The 16,075-nt window shown below is 36.9% G+C and overlaps 1 protein-coding gene across 1 annotated transcript; it reads right to left on the bottom strand.

The window, feature by feature from the left end:
• Positions 1–835: 835 nt before the first annotated feature.
• On the bottom strand, positions 836–5,471 carry LOC126849299 (dentin sialophosphoprotein-like). The gene is made up of 2 exons (XM_050590992.1): positions 5,307–5,471; positions 836–4,657 (listed from the first exon to the last, which is right to left on the bottom strand). The coding sequence occupies exons 1-2, from the start codon at positions 5,430–5,432 to the stop codon at positions 1,067–1,069; spliced, it is 3,717 nt and encodes a 1,238-aa protein (XP_050446949.1). The 5' UTR covers positions 5,433–5,471; the 3' UTR covers positions 836–1,066.
• Positions 5,472–16,075: the final 10,604 nt, after the last annotated feature.

The raw sequence follows: 16,075 nt of genomic DNA, 5'->3' as shown, positions 1-16,075 counted from the left end.
AATTATTCGTAGAAATATTATAGTCTAGTATTACACGATAATTTAACAAATATTATAATTCAGCTTAAAAAGATGAAAGAGTGATCTTGAAAGCTCTTTTATATTGCAATAATTTAAAATACGCTTTAACTTGAATAATATATTAAGCTTAAATAAGAAATAAAGAGAGAGATGAATAACTGATTTAATTTTACGTAGTAAGTTTCTTTTTCATTATGATATTTTGCGATATTTATTTTATTTTGTTATACGAAAAATAATGTCTTTCTTAATTAATGTGATGAGATGTCATAGAAAACACCGGTTAGAAACTATTTCGTTCCATTCTTGAATAACGAAACATTTGACGCGTCATGCGTGCATATGCGAATTTATAAAAACCGTTTCACCGTACATACGCGTGAAATTTTCTGTCTTTCCTGGGCGTGAAACTGTTTGCACGCGATTACACGATTCACGCGACCGGGACGAATGTCTCTTTGTGTTTCACCGTGAGCACTATCATTTCGTCACGTGGCGTAATAAGCACCGACGCAGTTTTGCTCAGATCCGCAACGAGAGATATTCAGTTTCATTGCGAGAGACGATGGGGGCCGCGGGAGAGAATAATCGTTTACCTGTGAACGGACTGGAGATTTACCTTAGTCAAATCGTGTTATATGTGTGTGTGTGAGAGAAAGAGAGAGAGAGAAAAGAGTTTGAAAGAGCGCTTTATGGGAAATATATGGGCTCGATATGAAGGGCCCCGCGAGAGTCGTAAAATTACACGCCGGCGTATACTGGACGCTATCGTCATAAAAAAAAATATTATAATAGACTGATGCATGTCAAATAATTTAATTTAAAGCATACTTATTCTTATTTGTATAATTACATTTATACGTAGATACACATTATCTTATACCAATTAAATAATGCATTACATAAAATATAGCATAACGTAATCATTATATATTTTATGTGTATGCAATAATATATATGTGATAATTGCTACGTATTTACAGAATTATTTGTGAAAGTTGTAGTTTAGATAAATCAATAATTATTTTATATCTTAATTAAATTTTTATGCATTTTTGTTATTGCCTGTATTATTGCTATTATCGGTATTATTAATAGTAGGTGTGCTGCTGCTTTCATCGTTGGGCGTATTGCTGTTTGCACCGCCAGGTATGCTGTTGCTTCCGGGAGTAGTGTTGTTTCCATTGTCAAGTGTGCTATTGTTTTCACCATTGGATGTATTGCTGCTTCCATCATCAGCTGCGCTATTGCTTCCACCATTGGGTGCGCTACTGCTTCCATCATTGGGTGCGTTGCTGTTTCCACTATCGGGTGCGCTGCTGCTTCCATCATTGGGTGCGTTGATGCTTCCACCATCAGGTGCGTTACTGCTTCCATCATTGGGTACGTTGTTGTTTCCACCATCAGGTGCACTACTGCTTCCATCATTGGGCGCACTACTACTACCACCATCGGGTACGTTGTTGTTTCCACCATCAGGTGCGCTACTGCTTCCATCATTGGGTGCGTTGCTGTTTCCACTATCGGGTGCGTTGTTGTTTCCACCATCAGGCGCGCTGCTGCTTCCATCATTGGGTGCGCTGCTGCTTCCACTATCGGGTGCGTTGTTGTTTCCACCATCAGGTGCACTACTGCTTCCATCATTGGGTGCGTTGCTGTTTCCACTATCGGGTGCGCTGCTGCTTCCACTATCGGGTGCGTTGTTGTTTCCACCATCAGGTGCACTACTGCTTCCATCATTGGGCGCACTGCTGCTTCCATCATTGGGCGCACTACTACTACCACCATCGGGTACGTTGTTGTTTCCACCATCAGGTGCACTACTGCTTCCATCATTGGGTGCGTTGCTGCTTCCACTATCGGGTGCGCTGCTGCTTCCACTATCGGGTGCGTTGTTGTTTCCACCATCAGGTGCACTACTGCTTCCATCATTGGGTGCGTTGCTGCTTCCACTATCGGGTGCGTTGTTGTTTCCACCATCAGGTGCATTACTGCTTCCATCATTGGGCGCACTGCTGCTTCCACCATCAGGTTTGCTGTTGCTTCCACCATCGGGTGCGTTGTTGTTTCCACCATCAGGTGCACTACTGCTTCCATCATTGGGTGCATTGCTGTTTCCACTATCGGGTACGCTGTTGTTTCCACCATCAGGTGCGCTGCTGCTTCCATCATTGGGTGCATTGCTGTTTCCACTATCGGGTACGTTGTTGTTTCCACCATCAGGTGCACTACTGCTTCCATCATTGGGTGCGTTGCTGCTTCCATCATTGGGTGCATTGCTGTTTCCACTATCGGGTGCGTTGTTGTTTCCACCATCAGGTGCACTACTGCTTCCATCATTGGGCGCACTGCTGTTTCCATCATTGGGCGCATTGCTGCTTCCACTATCGGGTGCGTTGTTGTTTCCATCATCAGGTGCACTACTGCTTCCATCATTGGGCGCACTGCTGCTTCCATCATTGGGTGCATTGCTACTACCACCATCGGGTGCGTTGTTGTTTCCACCATCAGGTGCATTACTGCTTCCATCATTGGGCGCACTGCCACTTCCATCATTGGGCGCACTGCTACTACCACCATCGGGTACGTTGTTGTTTCCACCATCAGGTGCACTACTGCTTCCATCATTGGGTGCGTTGCTGCTTCCACTATCGGGTGCGTTGCTGCTTCCACTATCGGATGCGTTGTTGTTTCCACCATCAGGTGCACTACTGCTTCCATCATTGGGTGCATTGCTGTTTCCACTATCGGGTACGCTGTTGTTTCCACCATCAGGTGCGCTGCTGCTTCCATCATTGGGTGCATTGCTGTTTCCACTATCGGGTACGCTGTTGTTTCCACCATCAGGTGCATTACTGCTTCCATCATTGGGCGCACTGCCACTTCCATCATTGGGCGCACTGCTACTACCACCATCGGGTACGTTGTTGTTTCCACCATCAGGTGCACTACTGCTTCCATCATTGGGTGCGTTGCTGCTTCCACTATCGGGTGCGCTGCTGCTTCCACTATCGGGTGCGTTGTTGTTTCCACCATCAGGTGCATTACTGCTTCCATCATTGGGCGCACTGCCACTTCCATCATTGGGCGCACTGCTACTACCACCATCGGGTACGTTGTTGTTTCCACCATCAGGTGCACTACTGCTTCCATCATTGGGTGCGTTGCTGCTTCCACTATCGGGTGCGCTGCTGCTTCCACTATCGGGTGCGTTGTTGTTTCCACCATCAGGTGCACTACTGCTTCCATCATTGGGTGCGTTGCTGTTTCCACTATCGGGTGCGTTGTTGTTTCCACCATCAGGTGCATTACTGCTTCCACCATCAGGTGCACTACTGCTTCCATCATTGGGTGCATTGCTGTTTCCACTATCGGGTACGCTGTTGTTTCCACCATCAGGTGCGCTGCTGCTTCCATCATTGGGTGCATTGCTGTTTCCACTATCGGGTGCGTTGTTGTTTCCACCATCAGGTGCGCTATTGTTTCCGTCGTTGGGTGCGTTGATGCTTCCACTATCGGATGCGCTGTTGTTTCCACCATCAGGTGCACTACTGCTTCCATCATTGGGTGCGTTGCTGCTTCCACCATTGGGAGCACTGCTGCTTCCATCATCGGGTGCGCTGTTGTTTCCACCATCAGGTGCGCTATTGTTTCCGTCGTTGGGTGCGTTGATGCTTCCACTATCGGATGCGCTGTTGTTTCCACCATCAGGTGCACTACTGCTTCCATCATTGGGTGCGTTGCTGTTTCCATTATCGGGTGTGTTGTTATTTCCACCATTAGGCGCACTGTTGCTTCCATCATTGGGTGCGCTGCTGCTTCCATCATCAGGTGCGCTATTGCTTACATCATTAGGTGAGCTGCTGCTTCCACCATTAGGGGCGCTGTTTTTTCCATCATTGGGCACACTGCTGCTTCCACTATCGGATGCGTTATTGTTTCCATCATCAGTTGCACTATTGCTTCCATCATTGGATGCGCTGCTGCTTCCACTATCGGGTGCACTGTTATTTCCACCATCAGGTGCACTACTGCTTCCATCATTGGATGTGCTGCTACTTCCATTATCGTTATCATTTTCATCATGTGATGAATTGTTTTTATCGTCAGATGCACTGCTGTTTGTATTGTCGGAACTTTTGCTGCTTTCATCTTTGGATGTGTTGCTGCTGCTATCCTCAGATGAATTGTTGCTTTCATTGTTGGATGTATTACTATTTTTATCATCAGATGTATTGCTGTCGGAAGTTTTGCTGCTTTCATCATTTGATGTATTGCTGTTTCTATCCTCAGATGTGTTGCTTTTGTCGGATGTACTGCTGTTTTTATCTTTGGATGTGCTGCTGCTTTTATCGTCGGATTCGCTGCTGCTTTTATTGTCAGATGTGTTGCTGCTTTCATGTTTGGATGTATTGGGAACATGTATGGCAAAAGCTTCCACGTGTAAATATAATCCCTCTCCAAATTGTCCATTGGCTTTTACTACTAGATATTGTTTGTCGATGCCACCTTTTAGCTCCCTGTATTTGATTTTTCTGCCGAATATACTACTGATATTAACGTAATTGATAAATTCATTGTGTGATCGAGTTGAAATACCGATTGTGGCTATCATAGGCTTCCAGCGAATTGCAGGCTATAAATATATAAATAAAAGTAAATAAAGAATAAATGTATAAATAAGACAATATATATAAATATATAAAGAAATATATATTTATATAAATAAATATATAAATAAAAAATGTATAAATGAAGATATTAATAAGAGTAATCGTAAATCTTTAAAATTAAGTTACTTGACTTTAGAAAAATAATAACAAACGTAAAGAAATAATAAACGTAAGTATTTAATAATTATCACTAAAAATCAAAAATTTTACTCATTGAGTATATCAAAACTTGTATGATAAATTGCATAAAATAAAATGAACACATTCAAGATTGTAATTTTGCATACTATAAAAAAATACTTAAACATAAATTTTGATACCTATATCTTTAAACAAATCAGCAACAAATTACGATACACAAAAGGTGAAATTCAAATAACAAATTTGAGATAATTAATACACGAGACACATTTTTCTTAAAATCTATGAAAATGGAATGTAAAACTTATTTATATAAATTAAAGACACACAATTTTCAAATTAAAATATTTTTTTAAAGATAAGTATGTATATACATATAATTTTATATACAAGGTGACAAAATTTTGTCTCTTTTATGTTCAACGTATGCACAGTATTTCTAAAACAGTACTTCTAAAACAACTTATTTACCTTGTAAATAGTTCTATTAGCTATAACATGATCGCCCTCCTTACGTTGACCTTTGACAAAATTAATCTCTGCCGCTATACAAGCGATCGTGGAAAGGCACAAAATCGTGAAAAATAAGATACGCATCGTGCGAGACTAATTGTAAACCCGTGTATTAATTCAAATCAAACTGCTCGGCTGATGATAAACGAACGCATTTATACCTTCGCGTTATCAATCTCTATGCTTTGTAATTCCGTCATATGAACTCACGGATTTCGCTTGACACTGACAACAACTTACATAAGATTTTTAGACATTTATTTTTTACTACACTTTTACTGTAGTTTGTGGAAACTTGTCATATCTTGTTTGCATTTATCTTATCATGTTTAACAATAGAAGAAGAACACGTTAAACATGGCCACGCATTTTCTTTGAGACATATTTTACAACTTTTAGTTTGCTGTCTATGTGCCATTTTATACTAATTAATAATTAACGATTATTAGTACAAATTTTTTATAAATTACTCTGATTATTTTTATACATTGACACATGCATAAGATTTAATTAATTATCCAATATTTGTGATAACTAATAAAACAAAAATAAAATTATTAAATAAATAAAATAAAAAAATAAAAATTAAGATAACATACATGCATGCCCATGCAAATCTAAATAATCTTTTAGGATGAAAAAGATAAAAAGAAATGCCGTGTGAAAATTCGCTTATAAAACTTTTCTATTTACATTCTACAAAATTTATACAAGATCATTGCAAGATTTACATTCCTATGACGCAGCAGTATACTTTTTTATCTGATAGTCAATACACATATCACTTTTGTTTCACGTGACGTTTACTTGGTATTTTTATCTTCTCTCTAACGTTCCTGCAATTGCGTCATTCTTGAGAATATTAACTGTTTGTTGGGGGTCTGATGAATGTAGATACCGTTGATGTGCCGTATCTGTGATTAATTAAGCAGTGTCAGGCTTTTCCGCGAATAATTGATACCGAATAATACAACCTGGAAAACAACTTATAATTAACGCATGATTTCTTCTAAACAATGGAATATTTCAACAGCTTTATCTCTTCCGCGACACGTTCTACCTATCGCATTCCTATTTGCATCTTAAGATGCAAATAAAAGAAATACTAAAGTCAAAATTATATTCTTTGTTCTATGATAATTTTACATCTCGCATGTTATAACATGTATTGCAAAGTTGCTTTCAATTCTTTTAAGAAATGAGTATTTCTTTCAAATTATTCTTGCGCGTAACAATATTATAAGATTTGCATAGCAATGTTTCCCATTTCGTTTATCTCTCTCGATATTATTTTTATATATCTTTCTTTATTCACATCGATAATGTCGTCGCGGCTTTCTCGCGAACTCTCCGTCGCGCGACCATATCGCGCAAATTAATTCCTTTTCATAAATTCAACACGAGGGAACGTTTCATATTCCGTGCCATAACTCGAAACGTGTTCCTCGGTACGTGTGTAATCTCGAATCTCAGGCTCATCATTTTCAGCTGCGTCAGCTTATGGTACGTGAGACCGTAAGAATTAGCTAAGTGAGCAGGCATGGGTAGTAGTTCCGCGGCTTTTATAGAACCAACCGATGAAGACTCTGCCGAAATGAACAAAATGATCATACGAAATTCATCAATATACAATAAATATTCCGTAAACGAGGATGATCGTTTAATAATTGAAGAGGAAGAAAAAAAAATACATTGGCATCAAAAAGCGATTCCGACCTTCATCCACTGATAATTTTCGAGAATCGTTGAATATAAAGGTTTTTTTAAAATTCTAATCTAATGCCAAGTTTAAAATTTGTATTTGCCATGTTAACTGATTTGTCTGCCCTGATTGGGATTCGACAAAACATCATTAATTTTTTCAATACTGACTTAATTTAAGAATGTGTCCTGCCTTTCGACTAATATAAAGTAAACAATTTAGTTAAGTAATCATGTAATATGTTGCATAAAATCTAATTCGTTGACGATTATAACTTTATAATATTTAAATCAACGGATTTATGAAATATGAAAGCAATAGAATAATAAATGCGCTGATAAATAGTTAGATACAGTTAGATACGATCTAAACGTCTGTTCGTTAATAATATATTGCATAATAATATTATAACAAATTTATATTTGATTTACTGGAGTTTTTTACACATTAATTCCCATTAAAAAAGCACAATGGATACGAATTCGTCCGCAAATAGAGATATATGAAATGTTTAATTTCATTAATTTTCTATTATGAATCACTGTTTCTAGAAGGATATTGTTTTATGAGAAAAATGTGTGTGTGTGTGTGTATGTATGTGTGGTCATACACATAAGCGAGTATATCCGATTTAAATATTTAAAAAAATGAGATATTAACGAGGGGCTTATTCTAAACGAGTACATTCGAAATTATTATTAAAAACTGCTATCGAATAAATAATTCGACGAACAGTAATCTTCCAATCATACATGAGAATATCCAGAATCTATTTAATTGAATATAACATATATAAAATTATATACAAAAGTTTAAGCTGTTATCAATTTAAAATTTCTTCGAATATTATATCCTGAGCGGAATTTTAAGAAAAACCAATGTAACAAATTCATAGATTCAAAATATGAATACAAGCTACATCAAATTGATAAAGTCTTATTTCTTTAAAATCTCATGAATGTTACAATATCTTCATTATTCTGTTCAGTTAGCGATTTAAAATTAACCGGGAAATGAGTCAGAATTTATACATGAAGATCGTGATATTCGCGATAAAATACATAGCTATCAAATCATACGTGTCTTCAGCATTTCATTTGGAATGTTTGCCATATTTAAATTACAATCAAGTCAGATTGTAGATGTTTTCTTATGGCTAATGTACTGATAGAATCCGTGCGTCATCTTATTATGTAATCAAGTGATTATACAAATATATCTTGAAATATGAAATAAATACAGAGGCACTAATTTTTTAATTTTTTTTTTTTTTTAGATGCATCGTGAGAGAAAATAGAAGTAGGAAAGTAAATGGTTAACGAACATCTTCGGAACATTTTACGCACCAAAATGTAAACGCATTGCATCACTGTATCTCGATGTGTTACATACGTGTGCTCACGCGGCTGCAGGTAATTACTTAAAGTCACGTAGCCGTGTTGCTGGCTACGCGGACGCTATTTTTTATATCATCAAGAGATGCCAGAGTACGAGTGCGCGCCGCCAGTAGCCCGTCGCGCCACATACAGTGGATAATATCGAGCCGGTGCTTTTTATTAGCGTCGAAAGAAGAGAAAAGAACCGGTGTATCGATCCAATAAACGCCGTCACGTCGCCGGATCGGGCGAGAACAATCGCGCGCTACAGAGGATAAAATTCTCCGCTTGATCTGACCGCGAGTGGAAATGGCACGTCACGTACCGCGGGCGATCTCTTTCATTAACGTTACGAACGTTTCACGCATCGTTCCTAATCACTGCCCGCGAGTACAAGCGATCACGAACACGTCGTGAAAAGAAACCATTCCCATTTACACGTGCGAGTATATACGTGTGTTTCTACGATTCCCATTGGGCTCAAATCCCGTCCATGTGATTTCTCGTATTTGTTCTCGATCTAAGACGTAATTTTTTTCTTTCACCCTTGAGGGATTCCATATAATATGAATGAAAATTTAATAAATAATTTATGATATGTAAGTTATAATCCGACACACACACAAGAGATATAAAATAATAAGCTAAGTTTTTCATTTAAATACTTCACAATTTTCTCTTATAATATAATTTAAATATAAAAATTATAACTTTTATTAGAATCTTGTAAATGATTCCGTCTTGCAGGTATTATATTTTGATACTTTGTAAATATTTCGATTTTTTCATGCGACAATTTACGAGTGAAAAGAATTATGGAAAAATTATTTCCAATTTATTGTGACTAAAATCAATGTTATCATACACACACTGACATTATTTCGCGTCTATTTTTATTTACGCGTATCACGTCAAATATGGAGAATTTTATTTTATCCGCTTTACACTGTAAATTTCGAAAGCTCGATGTTGCTCGGAAAGCATTAATTCGAAAAATATTGAATCAGGTGAGGTATCAATCACTATCAATGCATCTTGTCCCGAACAAAATCGGAAATGACTGACTGTGAATATATTCCTTCTTGCGGTGACACTGATATCACATATCGTTTGTCATCATTAACTGTATCGTAATTAAAAGTTTCCGACTTATGATGAAGGATTACGTGACCTGATTTCCACAAAAATAAAATGACCATCGTAAATATCATGCTTCGCGCTCCACATAAAAACGTAACATCGTTCAGAAAATGACATTTCGACATTTCAGTGCAAAGTAAAATACCGCTCTATGAAAATTCGTCGCAAGAGAGATTTGCGTTTTCTTAGGTAATATTATATATATCAATAAAATATATTATATATATATCAATAAAATAACATATTGAGAGAAATATTAATATGTAGCACACTTCAGAATTACTTTTCTTTTGAATTTGTGTTTTTAACTGGTGGGTACAAATTGAATCAGATATTTTTCCGATTCCGCTTTTGAATTGTTGCATTAAAAAATGCAATCTGCATATTTGCCTCCTTCTTTAGAAATGGTATTTATCATCGGTAATCGACATATGCGAATTGGAGTAATATACCGTAGATTATGTATCAGCGTTTCTCGCTCAATGGTTCCGTGCTCAATGATTCGTGAATTGCTATCTGGTCCATGTGACCGCACGCTGCTTGGCTAGATCTTCTCTTTGATAATTCTAACAATTTAAACTATATGTCTGTGCATGTATTCATATATGTTATATGTATATGGGAACAATGAAACTTTTTGGTATCAGATGTATTATATGTTCAGATATTGATTTTAGAAATTTAATATTTTGTTTAAAATTTTGGAGAATCGTAAAAAGGCAAAAGAAACTACAAAATATTTTCAAGATATTTTATCATATCGTAGCGCTATTATCACTGCAATATATTAATTAATATACAATTCTGTTGATATATTTATTAATACAGAATCATTAACATAAATTTTATATCAATAAATTGTATATCTCATTGTGGTTTGATATCCAATTTCATAAACCAGTCTATATTTAATATTTTATTATTATATGTATAATATTGAAATTTCTCTGCGTAAAAGAATGTGGAAGTAATAATATGCAAAATTAAACAATATAAATTTTAATGTGCATTAAAACAAATTATCGGTTCATTGAATAGGTGTTATTATAGAGATTATAAATCGCTATAAACAGAATGTGAAAAAATTGTGTACACACTGATATCATCTAAAAATAATTTCAATCGGACGACTTTCTCGCAACGTTATCGCTCGAGTGTCTGTCAAACGGTATTAATGAGACCATTGGATTAAGCGATCTATCGGCTTTATTTAATTATTTGGCAGGTGATTTGCGTCATTTCGTCCCGATATAACTCCGAATAGCAGAGCGTCTTGTTTGCCTATCGAGATACGAGATAGTAAGATCGATCGTCCGGGGTCATACACGGATACGGTACACTGTCGGATAACGGATGATTGAACACATCTCGGATATGCGCGTGCGGATGTAGGGTTGAAGCTTTTTGTCCGATGCGCTCGTTCGTCCGTAGAGACAAAAAGAATTTTATCGGTCGCGAGATATAGTCCCGGCCAAACATTTTCGTGAATTATATACAACGACCGGGAAATCTTTCGGACGGGAAATGTTCGAGGTTCCGTTGCCGCCGTCGCTCTTTTGCAACTGTCTCGCAATGAAATCTCACGCTCGACGTATCGTGTCGGGCCGAAAATTTCGAAGGGCAATTTCTCGACAGCCTCGGGTATGATTCGTTGGCAACGGACGGGACGGGATACGACTTCCTCAAAGAACAAGCGAAAATCAAGCACGCGTGTATCAATGGCGAGTGCCAATCTTCACTCCGACGAGGAGGGAGAGCGGACCTTTATCTCCTCGCCTTTGATATCAGAGCTTCGTGTGCTATGCAATTCCTTTCTATGGGCTTTATGCGAAAGTATCTTGGCGTTATTTGGAAACTCTTGAGCTTAATGTCTACGGGTAGCAACGCAACAGTTTCGCCAAGAAATTCCAATTGACCATCGGATACTGGCGACGAAATAATACATCAATGCTCTGAAATCTCTCTCTATCTTTTTTCTCGCTGTAAAAATGCATTTTATTATTATTACTTCATTTTGTATAAAACGTTGATTGCAACAATTTTAATATTGTTATTACAACATAACTCTCTGCAGATCAGAGATAATACATAATTTTAAGCTTTAACGTAATAAAATAATAAAATTGGGAAGGCGACATTTTATTTGGATTTTACATTTTGTGTGAAATCAATATTAATTTTTGAATCAGAAATTTTTCCGTTAATCTGTCGATGCTGAAAAATAATACGCCGATATCTCTTCAAATATACTAGGCAAAAACACCCAAAGTGTAATCAATAACAATGCAATTTTATCGGGTAGAAATATTTTTCAGTGAGACATAACGAAGTGAATTGCAAGCTGAGCTATACAATCGTAAATGTATATACTCGATTTTATCTGTATCAATTATTAAAAATCAGTTTTGTAACACGCGTGTATATTTAAACAATATATATATATATATATATATATATATATATATATATATATAATTTAAAAATACAAAATATTTTAAATAGTTTGACAAAATGCTTTGAAGTTTCTAAAAATATTTTGATACCAGAAAATAATGTTTTTAATGTAACTCATTTCTCTTAAAAAAGCGTCATTATTAAAAATCTCGCATATCAAGACATGATTCGCATGATTTAAAATACGAGAATCTTAAAAAAAATCGTATTTTAGGTAAAATGCGAGAAGCTTTTAAACGTTTTAAACGCTAATTATATCTTATAGAACTTAACTAAACTTAACGCCAAGATCGCGCGCTCAGCTGATATATAACTTTAATCTTCTCTAACAAAGAATATATCATAGTTTTTCATTTGAACAATATTTTGATAAGACTTTTCCACATAAGCATGTATCATCCATTCTCATGCTCCTTTTCGCTATCTTAGATCTCCGAGGAGCGAGAGGGATGTCGCGCAGCATTGCTCGACGAAACGAGATTATCATCGCGACTTATGTATTTCAGGAATCATCGGCTCCGTGACATGAAACATAATTTACCGGGTTTGAGAATTCTAAGCACAGACCTTTTTCCGCGGGTAACGTGTTTCCACGTGATGCTCCCTCGGCGACGGTTTAGGGCTGCATCGCACGTAAGCCAACGCTGTTACTTGATTCGCTTCATCTTCCACCGGCCGGCTTAGAGAGGGCTAGAGACTTTTATCTTACCTCTGCCACCTCCCTTTTTTTTATTCCTTACTCCGCCTTCGCGGCGCTTGAGGAGCTCGTGGAACTCCGCTCGTGAAAATTGTACTCCAATTTAAGTAAAATCCGATTTGTGTGGATGGTTGTGCGCGGGATATCAGACCAAGGTATCGAGTGCAGAGCACCGCGGAATTTTGATGGCGACGATTGCGATAGGTAGGATATGTCCGCGGTGTCATTGACGCATTTTCAAAAAATTAATATGTCGATATTGACAGCTCGGATCCATAGCTCCATTCTTACGTACAGCAAAAACTTTCTATGTCCTCGTATATCATAAAGATCGAAATCTCATTATGATATATGAAAGAAACTTCAGTCTCAATTGTAAGCATAATTTAAAAAAGACTAATTTATGCATTTAATTATAAAAATATGTAACACGTTTAATATTATGTTTCATCGAAATTATCTTTATTAATAAATAAATCTGAAAATACTTTCACACACAGATATTTACGCTTGTACAAAAAGCAATTTTTATAATTAATACTTTATATACTTTTTGGTTGGGGCTGTTTCGTTAATTCATTAGATACATTAAGAACTGAATAATGGTGATATGCAAAAATTATTAGCGAGATAATCTATATAAACAGCGTGTCCGAAGTATGTTTAAACAGAGCGTTGTAATAAGCTTAAGTAGCAGTGTGATTGTAACTCAGGGACCTGCCTGCAGGGACTTCGCGCTGCGCGTCATAACGAGGCGAGTGGAGAGCGCGTTATATCTGAGACGGCTTGGAGAGTTTACCGACCAAGCCTTCGGACTACGTACATTACTCCAAATACACACCTGATAATCGTCCTAAACTCCGAGCGTATCGAAACAGGTGCGGCTATATACGCACATATACATGCATACGCGTGACATCTCAACGTTCACGCACACACGTACTACGCGTTGCGTATTAGTACGTGCTCGAAGATAAGGGTGCGAATCTCCGAGCTTAATGCCGCACTAATTAGAGAAGCTCACAGCGTCGGGATAAGATTATCCGATTAATTCGGAGATTTTCGATGCGTATCGAACATGTTCCATTTGATAAGAGGCGGCATTTTCTCGATAAATTACATCTTCCTTTATCTGCGGACGTAAGGAAAATTGATCGTTGTCATTAGATAGTAAACAAGATTCGCAAGATCGTTATATTTCAAGATTTATCGGAGATATTATATAAATATATAAGTGATTTCACGCTGATTGATATATTAAAATTGCAACACACATGTCAAACAATAGCTCTATGTGAATCTGATATAACAATATCATTACATTCACCATCTTTGTATCATTATACGTATATATCGCTTGTTCTCTCGTTAAGCCTACCGTGTAACTGCGCTCTCGTCGTACGCATTGTACATATATAAGCAATTTTTCATAGCATTAATATTCCCGGCGTGATACTTGTATTTCCGATGCCGCGCGGCGGGCATTATTTCCACAAACGATGTGCTTGAGATGTACTGTATGTCAAACAGAAGGCGTGTTGCGCGCGGCTTGATTCATCCTTTTCACGCCCGACGCAGCGCGGTCTGTAATTCTTCTATACGGCGGAAGCGGGTTTATCTCTGATCTGATGATATCCAGTCTGGACGCGCACATCCACAGACACGTTACACGAAAGAGAGCTACCTCTCTCAGAGCGATATCGCTTTCTCTGCATCTTTTTACCTTATTCCGAAGTAATGACGTCGTATCTTGACATCTCATCAGCGAGAACAAGAGGACGAATTAATGGAATGGGTATCATTGACTTACCTTTTCCTTACATATGTACAGTACACAGACTTCTGAAGAGATATAAGATAAAGATATATTGAAAGAATTGTTAAAAATTAATACAAAGACACAAAGATTACGCTAAGGAATATTTTTGTGATTTATACTAATTTATTTTCTTAAATTACATATAATTAGGACGGTGTATTCATATATAATCATTGAGTAATAATGTAAGTGAACTAAATACGATATGTGTAATCAATTATTATTTTGGTGTAATTAAACTCTCATAAAAGCTATAATATAGCAATATACAATTTTTATAAATTATTTATAGTCTTTAATTAGTGGTTATCTGATCAATTGGGCAAACCTGATAAGTGATATTTAACGAATCATTAATTATCTGACTGATGTGATTCAAATTATGCCGTGAGATTTTTTTTATTTTGATTGCCACTTCATCATATACCTATAATCAAATATATTATTCTTCTCATTTGTAATATTAATATATCATACAATACAATACGCAATTTCAGAGCTTACGATTCTGGCTGTTGAAACAATTTTTTTTTTTTTCTTTTTTGTAAACGCACTGATTTTTAAATAGTCATGTGTTGCAGAAGAAAGAAAGGGGAGGAAAAAAAGAGAGTGAGAGATATTGTTTATATTAAATTTGTAATTCTATGTTTGTAAATTCTAAAATTCTAAATTTTCATTTTTCAAATTTTTTTTCAAATTTTACTTTTGATAATGTCAGACGCTCAGACTCACATCAATCGTGAAAATCCTGTAAAAATTTTAAAAACGGCAACTATTTAATCTTGGTTCTGTTGACAAACTACGGGATTATTACGTTTTCAATTAAATTGCGTTATTTGCATGCCTTCTAACATAACTGATGTAATGCAGACGTGAATGCACGAGAAAAATATTCGTGTTCCCTAGCTTCCCCGTCTACTTATTTTACGCGCAATACATCATACGCACGGTAACTTACGCACAAAAATATATATGGCAACGCGCGTTGGTAATATGCGAAAAGTTTTTATATCATCAAATTCGCGGAATTAAGTTTAAAATTGCGCGTTTTGCGAAACGATTAAATGAAACGAAATTCGAGAAACAATTATAACACGAGACATGAAAACTGTCGCGCCCCGACGAAAACAGTTGTTCGTTAACAATTACTCTCGCGGAGACGCGCAAAAGTGTCACGTGACTTTCTGGTCGATCGGAAAATATTAATGAAATTAAACCTCCGTCACGTTGAATTTTTGCGCTCTTGTACAATACGTTCCCATCTCGACGCACGGTTCAATGCGCGAGTTGTCGAACCAAAAGATTTTAATTATTACTCTCTCGCCGGCCCTCTTCCCATTCCAAATATAATGATGGAATTAAATAAAACGTCATTCGCGCCATGCGATTAATTACTGGCCGGCGGAGGAAAGCGTGAGCGAAAGGAAAAAGAATGTTAGAGAGAGGAAAGAGAAGCACTCACTCGCCGGTTAATTATGATCCTGCAAACAGCGCGTATGGATCTTTGTACACTCGCGAGGGAAATAAAGCGATCTCGTT

The sequence above is a fragment of the Cataglyphis hispanica genome, chromosome 4 (assembly GCF_021464435.1).
Source record: "Cataglyphis hispanica isolate Lineage 1 chromosome 4, ULB_Chis1_1.0, whole genome shotgun sequence".
NCBI classification, from domain to species: domain Eukaryota; kingdom Metazoa; phylum Arthropoda; class Insecta; order Hymenoptera; family Formicidae; genus Cataglyphis; species Cataglyphis hispanica.
Note: the sequence above shows the minus strand (reverse complement) of the source record. Positions and strands in the feature narration are given on the sequence as shown.